Source organism: Crocodylus siamensis, chromosome 11 (assembly GCF_052110815.1).
Source record: "Crocodylus siamensis isolate JL-2025a chromosome 11, ASM5211081v1, whole genome shotgun sequence".
NCBI lineage: Eukaryota > Metazoa > Chordata > Crocodylia > Crocodylidae > Crocodylus > Crocodylus siamensis.
The window spans coordinates 33595165-33614755 of record NC_143405.1 but is presented as its reverse complement, the minus strand read 5'-3'; the positions used below and the strand labels follow the sequence as shown (position 1 = coordinate 33614755).

At 42.1% G+C, this 19591-nt stretch overlaps 1 protein-coding gene across 1 annotated transcript in view; it reads right to left on the bottom strand.

The window, feature by feature from the left end:
* Positions 1-19591, bottom strand: part of SLC6A1 (solute carrier family 6 member 1) — a 153809-nt gene that overhangs the window by 27753 nt on the left and 106465 nt on the right. The window contains exons 5-10 of the mRNA XM_090021898.1: positions 18932-19041; positions 17819-17951; positions 15893-16027; positions 15666-15769; positions 14866-14990; positions 853-965 (exon numbers count right to left, since the gene is read on the bottom strand). Coding sequence (XP_089878024.1) covers positions 853-965; positions 14866-14990; positions 15666-15769; positions 15893-16027; positions 17819-17951; positions 18932-19041 — 720 coding nt within the window. The remainder of the gene's footprint in view (positions 1-852; positions 966-14865; positions 14991-15665; positions 15770-15892; positions 16028-17818; positions 17952-18931; positions 19042-19591) is intronic.

Sequence of the window (19591 nt, the reverse complement as noted above, 5' to 3'; positions counted from 1 at the left end):
TTGAGTATAAGGTGGGGGGGGGCAGCCACCTCTGTACCCCTCTGCTGCTCCTCCCCTGCAGTATGGGCCCCTGCTGCTCCTCCCCCTCCCCACCATGCTGCTTCTCCCTCCCCTGCTGCACCCCCCTTACCTTTGCTCTAGTGCTGGCAGGCTCTGCCTCCACTGAAGCTTGGAGCATGGAGTATGGCCTGGCTCTGTAACAGCTGTGCTTCATGCCTCAGGCTACAGCAGGAATGGAGTCTGCTGGTGCTGGAGCAAGGGTAAGAGGGAGAAGGAGGGGCAGGCAAGGGTAAGGAGAAGGACAGAGGGAAGGAGGAGCAGGGACCCAAGGATGCAGGGGGCAGAAGCAGCACAGAGGGGAAAGAGGGGGTTAGAGAAAGGGGGGCTTGAGGCCTGAGGCTGAGTGGGGGGCAGAAGAAACACTGAGGGCAGAAGAGGGTGACAGACCTGAGGCTGTAGGAGGTAGGTACAGAAGGGGTAAGTGGTGGGGGGGCAGGTTGCATGGGGCAAGCTGCATGCCTCCCCTACCACCTGTCTCCTTACTGCCCCCCAATGTCTGTGCCTTCACTGCCTGCCCCATTACTTCCTCTTCATCTGTCCCTTCACCACCTGCAGTGGTAGTGGGTATAAATTTAAGATGATGCCCCAAAAGTAAAATTCTATAAGTGGAAAATTATAACAAATGTATACATTTCCCAGTAATAGAATCTAATTATTGGTGGGCCATCTTAAATTTGGGGTCGTCTTGTATTCAGGTAAATACAGTATATGGTAAAATTTACTGTGTCTCATGTCATACAGAAAAATAATCTGCCTTTATTAGGATTAATTGCTGTTTAAAAACAACATTACCTGGCTGTCTATTCCAAGCATAAGCAACATGGAGAAGAACAGAATTGCCCACAAAGGAGAGATCGGTAACTGTGTCACTGCTTCTGGATAAGCTAAAAATGCCAGTCCGGGACCTGGTAAAAGAAGTGGGAGAAAGGTTAGCAATTCTCTTTCTAGTTATTTCAGACTTGAAGTAATGGAGAAGTCTAGGGGGTTATTTAGTCCTCACAGCACTTTTGTTTTATATTTGTTTGTCGAGCTGAGGACTATTTAGGCGAGCGTGACAGTCATTTTTTGGCATTAATGGAGAGAAAATAGGCTCCTATATTGAATCAATACTGTTATTGATAGAGAAGGAATTATAGTGTGCCTTCGGTTAAAAAGCTTTAACAACAACAAGTACGAGTAGTTTGAAATGCTGGTTGCCACATTAAATTGTCTGGGTAAATTCTCAGACAGAATTTGCATCTATGGGTTCACTACTGAACGCTCTCTCTTGGACATACTGAAGTGACTACTCTTAGATTTAACTATAGCCGAAGAGTTATCCTTAGCAAATGGTGAAAAGATTCCTCTTTGATTTATGCATGGTCGTTAAATGTATATAAAAACTGCTGTGACGGAGACAGAGAAAAAAAATGTATGTTCCCGTTTCCTATTTCAAATAATGACCTCTATACGTATTAATAAGGGGGGGTTGGTTTGTTTTGTTAACACAACACAGTTGGAAACTAGATGTTATCAGGATGAAAGTAAAACTTCTAAAGTAACCACAGTAGAAATAAAATTAATATGCTTCTGCTGCAGGTGGATAACCTACTTTTTAATTATAACTTACAAATTATCCTTCTTGTTAGTTTTCACTGAAAATGAGTATTTCTGGGACACCTGTCAAAGAGATAACATATCCTTTACAACACTGAAGCACTGAGCAAGGCTGACAAGAGTTCCAATATCAAACCTGGGTAGGAATATGGAACTGGCAGCCTAGGGTTGGCAGTTGCACAATTTCAACTGCACAACTTTCAACAAAATATTCCCTACACCAATGCCATACTAAGGTCATGATTTTTTTTTTCAGTCTGGGTAAACCAACTCTTGTTTGTAATACCTAGGAAATACCAATTGACTTGCACCTTTCACTGTTATTTGCATATTCTATGATAGATTCATATATCAATCCTGGTGATGACTGAAGTAGCATTGCAGCACTACACCAGAATCAACTGCTTGTTCATCCTCTAGTGAGGCACATTTGCAAGAGAAGCTGTTTATGTTGTCAACTAAATCCTAATTCAAAAGACAGCCAAATCACCATTTCATGGTATCACATATCATCACTTCTTTCATCACCCATTGTTTGCAAATCATGAAGAAAGATGTGCAGCTTTGAATAGGAGAAAGGAAAAGTGTTGACAAATAGAATCCAAAACAGGTACCAGGTATTTGCAAATTCTGCAACAACATTTAAAAATGTACTTTGTGTTTAGAAATCAACACAGCCCTTTGTAGCTCATTTCTGCCTCAGCTATGCACATTGTTCAAACACTGAAACAGTAAAATTGCTTGAAAATGCAAACATCATTACCACACAATATCAACATTACTCATCTGCTCAGATTCTCATGGTATATTAATTGTTTTAAAATATTTAATTAATGTGTAGGGTTATTTTTAACTCAGGAAGGTAATATACTATTGTTCCATAATCACACTGCTTTCATAGCTGTTCTGTAATTGTACGTTATAATTTCATATAGTGTACATGTGTGAAGAAATATACTGGCTGCTGATATTTTTTTCTAAATTAAGTAGCTCCCAATTCTTAAACCTGATTGAAGAGTCTCAATGGAAGTCTGTAATAAAAAGTTAAAATGACTGATTAATTGTCTTACAGATCTAATTTGATTTAATATTGGATAGAGAGGCATGAGGCTTTTTGCACCTTCAAGATCCTGAAATATAGCAAACTTCTGCTGAAACCAAATTTTGCTGGCTGACTGATTAAAAAACTCTCATGTTTTCAGTGTTAAAAAAGAAATCACACACTGGTTCAAGTTTGCTTTAAAAACCATTCAATTTCCCATGAAACTAAGAACTAACTTTTTGTGACCCTCAGAAAGTCTCTGAATTAAGAGTTTGAATTGAGGTTCAAATAAGCATTTCAGGAAAGTGGTCACTGAACTGCTGTTAAACACTGACTTTGATGATGCCTGATTTTTTTAAGACTCTTCCATTCCTTTTTTTTTCATTTCTATAAATTCAGATTTAAAAAAAAGATGCACATAAACAGCAATTTCATTCTTGAAGTCAAGAAAGTTTTGCGAAATTTCAGGTGTTTTCAGAAATGTTTCACAAGGTTCTGTATGTTATAACAGAAAACTTAAATGTTTCTATTAATTTAGTGGCAAAAAGTAAACATCAAATAGCTGCACTTTGTATAGAGGTGCCATTTATATGTAATTTGCTGTGTTTTAATACATGATTGATAGATATTATGAGCATGTTACAGATGTAAATATTTTGTATTAATAAATATTCTAAGCACATCGGCATGTGTTACTTGTAATCTATACATTGATATGTTGGACTGTTTAACAATTGTATACAGTATCAACCTTTTATAACTGCAACTCTAATATACAGTGACCTGTTGGAGCATTTATTATAGTCATTTGTGCAAAGCCTGAAGAATCAGCTAACTTTTTCCCAATTAAGTGCTCTGAATGCAAAGTTCACACTGCATTTTCTCCATGCATCACAATGTAAGCAATCATACCAGTAGCTGTACTCCTGGGTTCTCCAACAGCATTTTGCATGACTTTCCTGGAAGGATTACTTTTATGTGAAACTCACTTTATGACTAGTAGAGAGGACCTGATTGAGAATTCAAAGATGGAAGGTCATTTGGGTAAAAGTCTTTATGAAAAGATAATAGAGCTCCCTATTGTAAGGAAATGAAGAAGTGAGAACAGCAGGGGAAAGATAATGGACTACAGAAAATCAGACTTCCACAAACTCAGGAATTTGGCCAATAGGATCTCTTGGAAAGTCAGGGGATTATCTAAGAAATAAAGTGAAGGACACCTGTCAGTTTCTGAAAAAGACTATATTAAAGGCACAATGACAAAATAATCCGATAAAAATTTTTTTTTAAAGCATATGTAAGAACCATTCATGTTGCATCAGGAGCTTGTCAATGATCTGTAAACCATAAGTAGAAACAAAAGCACCTAATAAGGAGGGGTCTAAAAGAATGGCACAACTATATAGGGATAAAATTAAGGGGTGCATCCCCATGAGTAGCAACGTGCATTCCCCAGGGACAAATAGCATTGTCCCACTGCTAGTTGTCATGAGAATGCCCCTGCAGGTGCATTCTGGCGCATGGAAAGTTGCCCTGCATAGGGTAGGAGATACTGGGGCAAGCATCAGAAGCCATATCTGCAGTCCTGGAGGCATCCCAGGGCCCCAGCAGTGGCACTCTGGACAAATGGAGCCTGCCTGGCATGCTTTGGCTGGCCAGGTTCTGGTTTCAAGTGACGCATGCTGCTGCCACATGCACTTCCTTGCTTTTTTCTGGTGCTTTATTCTGGATTCCCATGTCAGAAAAGCCCACCACACTGTGAATTAGCAGCACAGTGAACACTTGTATGTTCAGCATGTGTGGTTTGTGGCACTGCAGACAGGCATGTGGCACCACCAACTACACAGGTGTACTCATGGAGATATATGCCCAAGAAAGCTAAGGGAAAAAATAACTTTCATTTAAAACTGCTCTTAATCTCTCTCAGATCATGCTTAGTGTTGTTCTAAAGATATAAACAGATGTCACTGAACAGAACAGACATTTCCCTTGTCCCACAGGGTCAGTTTCCTGCTAATCCTGAGAGTAGTCAGGGCCCAATTCTGCAGGACAACTCAGGACACCCCCCTGGCAAATGGAGAACCTCTAGTTTTCCCTGCTAGCAGAAGCATATCTGGGGAAACCCCAGGTGTTCCTCTGCTAGCAAGGAAACCCAAGGTTTCTCTTTTGTAGAGATGCACAGCTGGAGTCTTGAACTCTCTCTAGTGTAGTTCTGAGCTGGCTGGTAAAGTCAGCCCTAGAACCCCATCAGTGTTGATGTGTACACTGGGAATCCCAAACAGGGGAACCCACACACAGGCATTCCTGGAGTTTGAGGGGCTTGATCCTTCATGCCCTGGGAATGGGAATTGGTGGGAGCAGGAATCAGCTGATTGGTCAATGGGACTTACTGGGGTGCAGAAGTCTCAGGCCCGCAAGACCCAGGAATGCCTACCTTGGGTGGCTAGACAGCATAGGCACCTCCAGGATGCCTGTGCTCTGCCTTCTTAAGCAAACAGACAACGCTGCAAGACATCAGCTGCAAAATAGCTGTGGCAAAGTGCCTCTCCAGGGATGGCTGTGAAGCCCCTGCAGCCCTCCCTCACCTTGTGGGTAATCACCCCTTCCATTCACCCACCACTTCTTGATGTTAGTTATTTTAATGAGGGAGGCTGCTGAAGGGCACCCCCTCTATTGTTCAGTGTGACTCCCCGGTTTATTGGTTTTTTGGGAGCTACTCTGAAGCTGTCTCCATTCTGAACAAAGCTGTTGCAAGCAATGTGTGCTGTTGTTTGCTCCCTGCTTGCTCAGGATCCATAGGCAATTGAATAGTCATCTCCCTAGTCGTTGGGCGCCGTATGGAGTCAGCGTCTAACAGGTGTTATCACCAAGCTGGCCTTCTGGAACTGCAGCCATCCTGCTGAGATGGTGTTCTCTCAGCAAGCTCCAAGATGTTATCGCCAGCTTCTCATAGGGCCTGGACTTATACCTGCCAGCTCCCTGGATCAGATGACACCCCCCAGTTAGCCCTGGCCTGCACCTGCTTTGCAGGCTGCCTGCCCTCTTAAAGTGGCAGGCACCCAAAGTGCCCTGCCACATAGCAGCACTCATGTCATAGCCAGAAATTCTGGGCATCTGTATTGTGAAAAGGGCATGGACATCTCTTTGCTTGGCCTTTGTCTTGCTATATATATATATATATATATATATATATATATTTATTTGGCAGCAAAAAGGCCTACATGACCCTATTTCTGAGACTGGGCCTGTGTGGCCAGAAGTGAATTAGAGGAGCTTATTTCACAGAGACAGTGGAGACCAAGAGTGAGACAAGAGGCTTGAGAAAGATTCAAACATAACATTGTTTGAAAATAATAAGGGGGGGGGAGGGAGAGGGGAGGCATTTAGAAACTTTGAATTCCACAGCCTGAACATCTGATCCCTCATACAGCTTTGTCAGCAAATCTACATTATAGTATAAAAGGCATGTAAAACACTATATCTTCTTAGGATGTTAAAAGTCTACAGAGGATATGTTATATAAACACAAATCCATAGCTGGCTAGAATGAAATAGGACATATATGGTTTGCCTCTACTGGTTAATTCTTGTTCAGAAACCTCATTTTCAAATATCCATTGAAATCAATGACAGCTGCATGGCCTGAGCACCCTTGAATAATACTGGCATATATGAGAGAGAGAGAAATAGAGAGTCAAGCTATTTACTAGGCCTGTGAAAGTCGCAAGCAAACCAGTCCGGCTTTGGATACAGCTGCTTCAGATGCCAGTGATCCAGTCCAGAACTCCAGACCGGGTTTCTGCTTTGATCCAGCTGAAGCAGCTCTGAAGCTTCAGAGCTGCCTCGGAGATCCGGCCATAGGGTATAATGGGGAAGCAAAGAAATATCTATAACTTTGTTGTTTTTTGTCTGATTTAGATGAAACTTGCAGGGAAGGCAGCCTCTGCTGAGAGAATGAAGTCTGCCACATTTCAAGAAAATCAGTCCAGAGGTTTGGGGGGAACTGTACCCCAAATTCTTGAAGGCAAAACTCATGTTACATCTATGTGCTACACCACAGGGGCGTGAAAACTGCAGGGGTGATGGCCCTTGGTAAAGCTACAAAGCCAGCCAAGTTTCAAGAAGATCAGTGCAGGGGTTTTGGGAGCACCACAAATTCTTAAAAGCAAAACTCATGTCACATGTACGTGTTACAACACAGGGGGGTGGTGGCTCCTGGTGAGTCCACAAATCCTGCCAAGTTTCAAAAAGGTCGGTGCAGGGGTTTGGGGGAAACTGCACCTCAAGCTGCAGACAAGCAAAACTTGTGACATGGGTGACCCTGTGTGTGTTAAGGTGCAGCAGCGTGAAACCTGCAGGGATGGTTGCCCCGATGTGGCCACAAAGCCTGCCAGCTGTCGAGGAGTAACACATAGACATGACATGAGTTTTGCTTTTGAGAATTTGAGGTGCAGTTCCCCCGAACCCCTGTACTGATCTTCTTGAAACTTGGCAGACTTTGTGCTCTCAGCAGGTGCTACAATCCCTGAAAGTTACATTGAAATCAGACAAAAAACAACCAAGTTACAGATATTTCATTTTTCCCCATTATACCCTATGGCCGGATCTCTGAATCGGCTCCAAAGCTTTTCCAAAGCGCTTTGGAAGACCTGAACCACTTCGGAAAGCCTAAAGAAGTCAGCAGTTCAATGTGGACATGCTGATTCAGACACCAAAGCGTCCAAGGTTTCTCCAGATCTGAAGCTCTGTCTGAAGCCTTGCACAGCCCTACTATTTACTTAAGTGCTTTAAAATGCATTTGGGAACTTAGGCCTCCAGGTATGAAAACGTTACCAGTTACTTACAGATACCAGTGGGAGATCTACGTAATTATACAGAAATCAACTGCACAAGTTAAGAACATTACATTTCATACCATTGGCTTTTGCAGCCAATTCATGACAGTCTACCTGTTTATAGGTGTTCTACCACAAATAGTTAGGGCTACGCCCCATTTCAGCTTATATGCTCATATGGCATGCATGTAGCTAGTTAACTACAGTTTTTGTCATTTACACACATTTTGTGAGGCAGTATTGCCTGTACGAAACTAGTGCATGTGCTCAGTAGATCTCTGCTCCATCCACACAGCTTCAGAGGGAAACAGAATCACCACGCTATGCTCACAAGGAACATCCCAATATTTACTCAGGCAAGAAACATCACTAACTGGTATCAAATGGGAGTCAGAGAGGGCTTACACCAGCACCTCCTGCCTCCCACCAAAATGTTTTAACTTTTTACCTCTATCTTTCATAGATTCATATATTGTAAGGCCAGAAGGGACCTTGGAAGATTATTGGGTCCAGCCCCCTGTACCAAGCAGGAAAAATAACTGGGGGTCATGTCACCCCAGCGAGGTGACTGTTTAGTCTCCTCTTGAAGATCTCCAGGGTAGGTGGAGGGAGCTTATTCCACAGTCTGGACACCGTGACTGTGAAGAAGTTTTCCTAAAGTTGAGCCTGAATCCATCTTTTAGGAGTTTGTGGCCTGGTTTCCCCTTGGGTGCCCTGGTGAACAGTTGCTCACCAAGTCTTTGATGTACTCCTCTAGTGTAGTGGTAAGCTGCTACCAGGTCCCCTCTCACCCTTCTTTTCCTTAGGCTGAAGAGCCCCAGATCCCTCAGCCTTTCCTTGTATGGCTAGGCTTTTAAGACTCTGCTCATATGGCTAGTTCTTCATTGGACTCTGTCAAGCTTGTCCATGTCCCTGTTAAAGTGTGGTGCCCAGAACTGGACACAGTACTTCAGCTGCAGTACTTCAGTACTTCAGCTGCAGTCTCACCAGTTCTTCAATGGAAGAATTACCTTGGTTTTGCTGGAGATGCATCAACTGATGCATGCCACAGTATTATTTGCCCTACTGGCTACGGCATCGCACTTCCAGCTTATTTTCATACTGTGGTCTATCATTACACACAGGTCCCTTTCATTAATTGTGCCAGTCAGTTTGGTGCCGCCAAGCCTGTAGGTGTGTTGGCCGGAGGTGGAGCACTTTACATTTCTCAATGTTGAACTTCATCAGGTTCCAAGCCACCCAACTTTCTAGTCTGTCTAGGTCTGCCTGTATCTGTGGCCTATCTTTAAGCATAACCACGCTCCCCTGCTAACTTGGTGTCATCTGTGAACTTGGTCAGTGAGCTCTTCACTCCCACATGCAAATTATTAATAAAGATCTTGAAAAGTACTGGACTGAGCACTGAACCCTGTGGGAAACCACTGCCTACTTCTCACCAAGATGACACAGATCTATTCACTAAGACTCTCTGGGTTCTTACCTACAGCCAGTTTCTCACCCACCTGAGTGCCTCGTAGTTAAGCCCACAATCCTCCAATTTCTTGCAAGGACATTGTGGGATACTAGATCAAAGGCCTTTTGGAAGTCAAGGTATACAATGTCAACCTGCTCTCTTGTGTCCAGGTGGCAAGTTACCTAGTCATAGAAGGAGATGAGGTTGGTAAGGCAAGACCTGCCCACAATGAAGTGATGCTGGCTGTCATTCAGAATCTTACCTTCTGCAAGCTTATTGCAGATAGACACCTTGATGGACTTTTCTAGGATTTTCCCTAAGATGGAAGTTAAGCTGACTATAGTTACCCAGGTCCACCCTTTTGCCCTTCTTGTGGATGGGCACAACATTGGCCCTCTTCCAGTCCTCAGGGACTTCTCCAGGGCACCACATGTTGCGGAAGAGTTTCACCAGGGGCTCCACAATGACTTCAGCCATCTCCTTCAGCACTCTTGGATGAAGATCATCCAGTCCCGCTGACTTGTATATGTCTACTTTTTTAAATTGGTCATATACCAATTATTCAACACTAGTAGGAAAGCGATTATTCCTACTGTGCTCATTCTCTACTCTACCTAGCGTGGTTTTCCCCTTCATCTAGTGAATGACTGAGGTGAAGTAGTTGTTCAGGAGTACAGCTTTCTCCTGGGTACCAGTAACCAGCTCTCCTGAGTTGCTGATCAATGGCCCCACACTCCCATTTGTTTTCTTTCTGTTCCCTATGTACCTAAAGAAGGACCTCTTGTTGTTCTTGATTCCTGTTGCTAATCTAAGTTTGGTCGCCGTTTTAGCCTGTCTTATCTATTCCCTGCAAATGTGGGCTGTCCTGGAATAGTCCTTCTTGAGCCCCATTCTGAGCTTCCATTGTTTATAAGCCTCTTTCTTCTTTCTTAAAAGGACCCCGATTTCCCTGTTTAGCCAAGAGGGCTTCCTAGCCCTTCTGTTACCTTTTCTCCACATGGAAGTGGACTTCCTTTGTGCTTCAAGAATTGTGTCCTTAAGGAACAACCACTCTTCATGCACATCTTTTACCTTCAGTCCCTGGTCCCACAGCACTCGCTCTACTAGTGACCTAAGCTTGTTGAAATTTGCATTTTTAAGTCTAAGACTTCAATCCTGCTAGCTGATTTGTCTGCCTTATGTTGGACAGTGAACATGATGATTTTATGATTGCTGTTGCCCAAACTTTCCTTTATATTTAAGCCGGTCATAAGATCATCTCCTTTGGTCAGGATCAAGTCTCACAAAGTATCACCTCTGGTTGGCCCATGCACCTCCTGAATCAGGAAGAGCTCCTCGACATGTATCAGGAAGGATTGTGACCAATCCAACTTGGTCGAGTGTTCCTCCCAGGAGATGTCTGATTAATTAAAATCACCAATGATGACCATGCCACATGCATGTGCAGCCTCAGTCAGTTCTCAAGCGAACTCCAAATTGAGCCTGGAGCAGATAAGAACAACTCTCCAGTCCACCTTTTGAAGTTAGGCCACTGGGTAGTCAAGAGAAAGAGATATGTGAGGCCAGGAGGAAGATGACAAACCACAGGGAGTGCAGGTCAGGAAGCTAAATGTTAGCCTGGAATTGAGGGCCCCCTAAATTTTAGCCTGGACCTACACTTCCAACAGAGCAGGAACTTTTCCAGTGTTGTAGCTATTTTATCCAATCCATATGAAAAATGAAAGGTGCATTTGGTCAGCTTAAAGGGATATGTGCAGTGTCTACTAGTTGGCAGTGTTTGATTGATTGTAGGAAATGCAGTTTCAACTACCTGCCCTAGCTGAAAGGCACCTGGAACCCTATTGCTGTACTCCCTGTACAAATGTCTGAAACCCACTGGCCAAAGATTTCACAGGAAGCCTGTGTGGGCATCACTAAATTGCAAACTGCATAACTGACAAAAATGCAGTTTCATGCCTATGGGCGTGCCATTTACGTATGTACAGTAAAAGAAGATTTACCTCCTAAATCTTCTTGTAGTTTAGCACTATAGGCCCTAGAAGCCCTTGGCTGACTCCACTCTTTTCATTCATTCCTGTCTGTTATGAGTTTTTGTTCTTTAGCCATCCATCTCAATTTCTGTGGGTCTGACACCATATCATCTAGCCATCTTCAATATGGTGTTCCAGGAGGCCATCTCTCATCTGGTACTCCAAGGAGCACTTTCTTTGGTATATGGATTGCTTCCATTCTTTTACCCTGACCCAGCAATTATAGTCATTGTGCTCTGACTAACTGTGTCAGGGTCCGGGCTTTGTAAAACTGATATGGCTCATTATTGGTTCTTATGTTCCATTTCTATCATGGGATCATAATACACCATAATACACCAAAGATTTTCTGTAAAACTTCCTTTCAAAACAATTGAATAGTATCTTGCTTGTGAGACAATCCAGGTTTGACTGCCAAATTTTAATAATGGCCTGATTATGGCTTTATAGACTTGAAGCACAGTTTTCCTTGGGATGAGATTGGATGACAGGAGCTTGGGCAATGCAAAATAGTTTTTCCTTTAATTTTTTCCTTTATGTTACCATCCTGTGGTATGATACAAAAATTAAATACCTGAAGTGTGTCACTTGCTTTGTTTGTTTGTTTGTTTATTGTTATGTGAGGTCCTGGACTTACTACTATCTCATTTATCAGCAGATAGTCTATTTTATCAAAGTCACTTGTCCAATTTTCTTTGTTTCATTTATTATTCAGGTATACAGAATTTCTGTATAATTTGTATTTTCATGTATGAAAGCTATATCATCAGCATATTCCAAGACTTTGTGCTCTCCATTCAGCTGAACTCCTTCTCTTATGTTATTTATGCCCCTGGTTACTTTTTTCACTGGCAAATTGAATAGGATTGGAGACAAACCATCTCCCTGTCTCAGTTCAGTTTTAAATGGGAAAGGGTCCAATTTTCTTCCATAAATGCTAATTCTGTTTCTTGATTCATGCCTGCAAACATTATGGGTTCAATTAGTTTATTGGGAATTCGTAATATGGCCCACAGATATGTGTATGCTATCATAATTTTTCTGGAAGTCTATGAACAGAATAGGTATGCTTTATTGGATTCCCATTTTTCCTCAACTATTTGTCCTAGTGAGAAGATTTTTTCTGTTGTCAATCTATTCTTGCAGAGTCCACACCAGTATTCCCCCAGAATTTCTTCTGTGTTAAGTAATAATTGCTGTAGCAAGATGTTAGAAAATACTTTATACATCATTGTTAATGGGGCAATACCTCTCATTTTGACACTTCAGCTTGCTGCCTTTTTTTTGAAGATGGAACATATTAGGGCTTCTCTCCAATTATCAGGTAGATGATTTTCATATAAGGAGAATTAATTTATGGATTTGTTTATAAAGCTCTTCCACTCCATATTTTATTATTTCAATTGAAATGCCATTAGTTCCTGGTGCTTCATTGTGCTTGATATCCTTGTTTGTAATTACCAACTCCTTCATAATTCTTTTACATAATTTATCTTATCTCTTGATATTTTGGAGTTAACACACTAGGTGTTTATGCTTTTTGTTTCTTAGGACTTTCTTTGTTTCTTGGATGATGTCCTTATATTCTTCCAGACTTGTGCCCATGTTCTGGTTTCACTGGAGGAGCTTTTGTCTTGCTGATTTTATTTTATTTGTTGCTTGCCTACATTATCATACTACCTATTCCTTCTGATATTCTCTTGTATCCTTACTGTTTTTCTGTACTTTCTTTGATTACTAATCTTTATTCCATTGTTTGTTGACACTTACAACATCATTGTAATTTTAGCTTATTTCTTCCTTCATTTCAGAGAGTTCTTCAAGAGCCTGAAACCTGTTTTTAAGTTCTGCTTGATGCTGTTCACTAACCTTTGCCTATTTAAGTTATTCAATGTCAAATTTTCCCTATTTTACAATACCATATTTCAATCGCATTGCTATACTTCCTCTGACAAGAAAATAGATGTCTAAATTTACACTTCTAAAACTTCTTATATTTCTTATGCTCTTTCTATATTGTTTATGTATAAGTATAAGACCAATCTGGTTTGCTGTTTTTGATCTTGAGACACCCACATTTATTTGCAATGTTCTTGTGGGAAGTTATTGTTCTCCTAATAATCATATTTTTACCTGAGGCAAAGCAAATGAATCTTACCCCATTTCCTCTGGAAATGTTGTGCAGGCCTTCTGTAACAGCCCCTAGTTTGTATATCTGTACTCTACCTACTTTTGCATTGCTGTCTCCTAGTACAAACATGATACCATTTTTTGGTATGTGTTCATACAGATGCATGAAAAAATCATAGAATGCATATATGCCCTTAGAGAAGAAACAGTACCTTCTGTTTCTTCTCTAGGGGCATATATATTTAGAACTGTGACACTGAACCACTGGCTTTGTATTCTGAGGATGGAGATTCTTTCATTGATCCTTTGGAAATACATAAGGAAAAATTATGCTCTTGAGCTTAGCACAAAAACTGTGCTGTATTCATGTCTGTCTGTCTTTGTTACACAAAAAATTAAAGGGTGTTTGTTGATCTCTATGATGGCCTGGAACAGTAATAAGTGTATCTCTTGCAAAACTTGTATGTCCATCTTGTATTTCCACAATTCCTCCACCAGGAATTGAGCCCTTCCTGGACCTATAAGGTCTTGGTACATTCTGGGTTCCAATCTGTAATTCCTTTTCCCATTTTCAAGGTCTATTTACATTTGACTCCAACCAACTTTGATGTGATAGTGTAAGTTTCATAACAAGCTACTTTTTATGGGATAATAGTGAGCTCTGTCCTCAACTATGAACCTGGAGGGCCAAGGCATCTCTCTCTGTCAGATCCCTCACTTTCAACATGTCTGGCTTGGGGGACACTTTCAGAAGCTTACTGCTGGTATAGCTCTCAGGATCATAGGGCTATGCAAGCCCCATTGACACAACAAGGGGAGGACACCACTAATGTGGTCTAATGTTCTTAGGATTAAAATTCCATTAATTAGAAAACCAGAAGTAAATTTCATACATATGTTAAAATACATAAAGAGATATTATTATGGTGTCAATCTGTCAGGGGCTACCATACACCTCTCCTACTTAACTGAATGCTCCTCCTTGTGGCTACAGTGGATGGATGGATACCTGGCATACCAACTGGGCCACAGCAAATAGCAGCTCTGCTTAAACTATAGCTTTTCCAGCTAAAGAAAATTCAGACAATTCCTTCCAAGTGTGATACCCAATGAGGCAGCTGAGTGTCTTCATTAAGCAATTTTCCTGGCAAAGTGTCCAGACCAGCTCAAATTGTACAGGGTTAGGCCCATTGGGAAAAGGGTAAAAAATGACCTATCAGGAAAAGGCTTAATATTAAATAACACTGACATGAAAAGGAGGGTAAACTAAATGACTTTCATTGCTTTGATCAATATTTATTCTACACTTAATATATATTTGGAAACTTTTATAACAGAAGGCCATTGCTCAGATTTTCATAACTATTTAAAATCTTGTTAAGCTTTATAGTAACTGAATGTGCACCCATTATTATTGAATTATTTTGGCCTACATTGGGTCCCTTAGCAAATGCCCTGAGACCACATGTAGTTTGCAAGTACGTGATTCAGTAGAGAGCATCCAGCTTAGTGTTAACTCATTTGGTGGCATATAATGCTCTGTGAAACTTGCAACAATTCTCCCTTTCTCTCTGTTAATATGTAAGAAGGCACTCACTTAACATGTAGTTAAGGAAACTAATAGGGGAAATATAAATGATTAATAGGTAGCTCAAGTAGATATTGCTGTAAACAAAATAATGGATACCATTGAACTCTGGAAAAATACAATGCACATACCTGATGCTGCAACATCTGCAATAGGCTTCTTGGTGACATTAGCCATGAACCCAACAATGGAGAAGATGACAAAGCCAGCAAACATACTTGTGCATGAATTTATGCAGCACACTATAATGGAATCCCTGAAAGAAAGGTAAAGTGCTAGTGAACAAAAAAAAATGTTTTTTTAGAGATATGTGAGCTCAGAGAGATATGTCAATATGTCAATACTTTTAACTGGTGCTGTTGAGTGGTAGGGTGTGGAGGTGGAATAGTGCAAGTGCTAGAATAGTGCAAGTGTCTTGCAATGGAATTCACAGGCTTAAGTTCAAACCTTCCTTCAGACGTGTCATATGCCACCCCCCAGATACCCAGTCACAAGTGGATAATTGGCTGTCTGAGGTGGGAAGCCAAAAGTAGCTAATTGTGATACTTGACCTATAACTTCCTTGTGTGCTGCTTGCTGTAGAATGCCTTAACCAGCCTGATCTGAAGCAGCAGTAAAGCACAGAATCTGTTTTTATACTTCTTTTATTGTTGGGAACTCTTGCTGGTAAGAGGCATGATTCAAACGCTTTTCAATTGTGGGTTCAGTTCCTAGTTATTTGACACTTTCTGGGTCATGATGGGTAAACTGTCTAATTACTCTATGCAATTTTCAATTCCCTATTGGTTTCTTTGTCTTCCATATTAAGAGGCTCTGATCCTAGTATCAGGGCATGGCTTTCACCCTTGTCTGTGCACTACTGAACAGGATGGGACCTGATCTCAGCTGGGAAATCTAAGAACTTTTGTAATACATATAATAATCTTTTTACCTGTAAACATTATTGTGGAAAGGGTTGTAACTTCCAAGAGCAATCAGTGAACCAAGACCCAAACCATAGGAGAAAAAAATCTGTGTGGCAGCATCCAGCCATACCTGATTGCAGAAAGCAATTATGTTTTTATTATGTCTATACATACATGCAAGAGGCTGATTAGATATCATTTGAATGGTAAACAATTGGTATGGAACTTTTATTTACATAGAATAAATGTTTACCTCAGAATCAGAAAGCTTACTGAAGTTAGGAGTTATATAGAACAAAATGCCTTCCCTTGCTCCAGGCAGTGTTACTCCACGGAAGAACAAGATAAGCAGCATGACATATGGATAAGTAGCAGAGAAGTAGACCACCTATTGGAAAGAAACAAGGGATTATAAATCTAGACATAAAATGGTGGATACAGGAAAGGAGTGAAGGGGGTATAGTCATAACCCCTTCAGCTGTGCAGCACATATGCATTGAGCCCTCTGGGCTCCTACCTGACCAGCACAGGGTCCTACTGGAGCTCCATTCAGGGAGCTTTCTGAGATTACCAGCTGTTCAGTGCAGGCTCTTGTCACAAGCATTGCTTTTGCATGCCTCTTGAGTCCAGGGGCAACTACTGCCACCATTTACCTCCCCCCCATCCCCTTCTCTGTGCTAAATTTGGAGGCAGGGGAAAGAAAGGGGTGGAGCAGGGGGCAAAAGTGGTGGCATTCATCCCCTGAGCTCCAGAGTTACCTGCATGGACCAGCTGGTGAGCTCAGAGAGATCACTATGCATGTGGCATGCAGCTGACAGAGGGGTGTGACTGTAATACTACACTACCCTGGATCTACCCCTGGCTCCCAGTAAAATTTCAGTAGTTTTAACTATTTGTGTCACAACAAGAAAAATAAATGTCAAATTTTGTAGGGGGGAAATGGCATTCTACATTTAGTGCCACACAGCAAGCCAACAGTTCTGGAATTCCCTGCTTAGCACATCTACAAGGTAGACTAACATTCCCCACTACTCTTCTGAGTGGCCCTAGGGCCACAGGTGAGGAATAGGACTGGGCTGCTCCTGGACTTCTAGTTCACAAATCTCTTCATATTGTTTGCACTGCAAACATTAGTCTGCACAACATCAGCGTTCCTAGTCACAGCCAAGCTTGGAGAAGAGCATTTTTAGCTCTGTCTTCTGACCCTACAAGTCCTCCTCTTCCTAGTAGAGAGGGGAGTGGAAGGATGGCATTTGTTGGGGATAACTGCCCCACAGGCCTCTTGAGATCTTGATTTCCAAAAGTCTTGTGGATGGGTAACTGTAAAGTCAGGCTACAGAGAATGATCTTGCTGCCTCCTCTGAAAGCAGGAAAGAAAAATGAGATTGCCACATCTGAAGTTCTGTACTGGAACCATTTTGTTCAAACAGGCTCAGTTCAACTAACAGACAAAATGGGTCATTTCTTTCATTGTCCTGTGAATACTTAGCTTTTTGTTAGCCACATGAAGAGCTACATGAAGAATTCAATCAAGTATGATATGGGAGCATCATTGAACGGAGCTGAACCATCCCAGCCAAGTGTCTGCCTAACCTGCTATTGAAAGGTGGGAGAGTCCACAATTTCTCTAGATAGTCTGTTTCAATGCTTGACTACCCTCAAAGTCAGAAAGTTCCTCCTCGTTTCTAAAATAAATTTACCCTGCTGAATCCTTAGTCCTTTGCTCTTAATCCTGTCCCCTACAGTGATGGAGAAAAGCCCATCCCAGCCACTCTGTAAACACCCTTTAGGTATTTTAAGACTCTTAATCAAAACTCCTCTTCAGACTTCTCATCTTCAGACTAAATAATCTGAATCCTTTTAGCCTTTCCTCATAAATATTCCTTCCCAGGCCCTTAATAATTATGTAAATCATTTGGTTGCCCTTGCCCATCACTGCCGTTGCTTTTCAAGTGATACTTTTGTTAATACAACCTAATAAGCTGTTGATTTTTTTTTGCCATAATACATTGTTCACTCACATTCATCTTATGGCCTCCTATAAACCCCAGGTTCCCCTCTGCATTACTGTGGCCTAGCCACTCATTCCCCACTCTGTATTTGTGAAAGCAATCATTCCATCCCAACTGCAGCACCTGTCCTTACTGAATCTCATCTGATCAATATTTCTAAGTCTTACCTTTCCTGTCCAGCCTACCCCCTTCCAGATGCAAAAGTACACCAGAATCCAGGCAATTGCCAGTGTAATTGCTAATGGCCATCGGATCTGCCCTGGTTTTTCCAAACCATCAGTCATTTGGTGCATGTTACGTCTAAAATGAGCAAAAAGAATGGCACATTTTACAACTCAGTATTCCAAAGAAGGATGTACCATATTTATCTGAATCCAAGACAGGTTTAAAGTTAAAATTACCTCTCAGTACTTAAATACTAGACAAGAAAAATGTATAAATGTCTTAGCATTTTCCATGTATAGAATCTAACTATTAGAGGGTTGTCTCTCCACCACTGCAGTGAGAAAACCAGCAGCAGGCAGTGGGGAAGTTAAATGGTCTGACCCCCTGCCTCTTGCCACTTTCACCTGCTTCCCTCCATGCCTGTCCACCCAGGCCCCTGCGTCCCTGTGACACCTGCCCCTTACCACTTGCCGCTCCTCCTGCCTATGTCCCCTGGCTCTTGCCTACCCACCACTTCCCCCTCCCACCTGCCCCCTGTGCTTGTGTCTTCCATACTTGGTCTCCATACCACCTTCCCCTCCCACCCATCCCTCCCTGCTGCCTTGCCACTGCTGCCTCTGTCATTCCCTCACCATCAGCCCTGCTCCACTGCTATTTACCCCCTGCAGCTTTGGTTCTGGCTCCAGTTTGGCCCAGGACATGGAGCACATGGTCACTCCAGCCCATGTGTTCCACCAGTGGCAGCAGGTCCTGCTCCAGCCCCAGAGCTGGAGTTAGGGCTGAAGTTACCACAACCACAACTGCAGCATGGCCCAGCAAGGACTGGAGTGATCACATGCTCTGTGCCCTGGGCCAGAGTGGGGCTGGAGTCAGAGCAGTGGTGTGGAGGAGGGCAGGTTAGGCAGAGGCTGTAGTGGGGGAGGTGGCAGGTGCAAGCTGTTTGTGTGGCTCTGACTCCAGCCATCCAACCAGGCTTGTATTCAAATCCAGGATGTGGGTCTTCCCCTCATCTTAAATGGGGGAAAAAAACCTTGTCTTGTATTGAGGAAGTATGTTATTATAAAAAGTTGAAAGTTGCATATGCACACAAATAATAAAGATTCTTTTCAACTTACTCCCAAAATTCAAGCACTGCACTTGTCATGTTGGTGGTATTTGCTATAGTATAATTGGAGAAACAGCGGTCTGTGTTCCATGAGTTCTCACAGTGCCTCCAAGGGAGATTCTGTTTAGAAAGAAAAAAAGATAGGGTCAGTCAATGATGTAAGCATTACATCACCCATATAGGGGTGTAGGTTGTAGTTGTGTTGGTCTAAGGACATAGGCAGACAAGGTTCCTTGGGTAAATCTGATATTTTTTATTAGACCAACTTAAATAGTTGGGGAAAAAAAATTAAGCAAGCTTTTGGGTTTAAAAACCCTTTGTCAGGTTGAGGAAGTTTCTCCAGTTGGTGTGCACTTTTCCTGGATGGAATGAAAAGCAAAAAAGCTAGAGGCTGGGCTGGTATGCATACAAGAACCAGAACCACCTATCCTAGCCTTCAAACAAGCACCAGACCTCTCTAACTTCATCACCAGAAGCAAACTTTCTCAGGTCCAGAACACACCAAATGAATCCAGACCATGGCATGACAAGAAATGAAAAACATGCTAACATACCTCCACCACCCTCACAATTACTACACCCCACAACATAGCCATCAGCCTTCCTGGATCTTACAACTGCACCTCCAGCAATGTAATATAGCTCATCCAATGCACCATATGCCCTGATG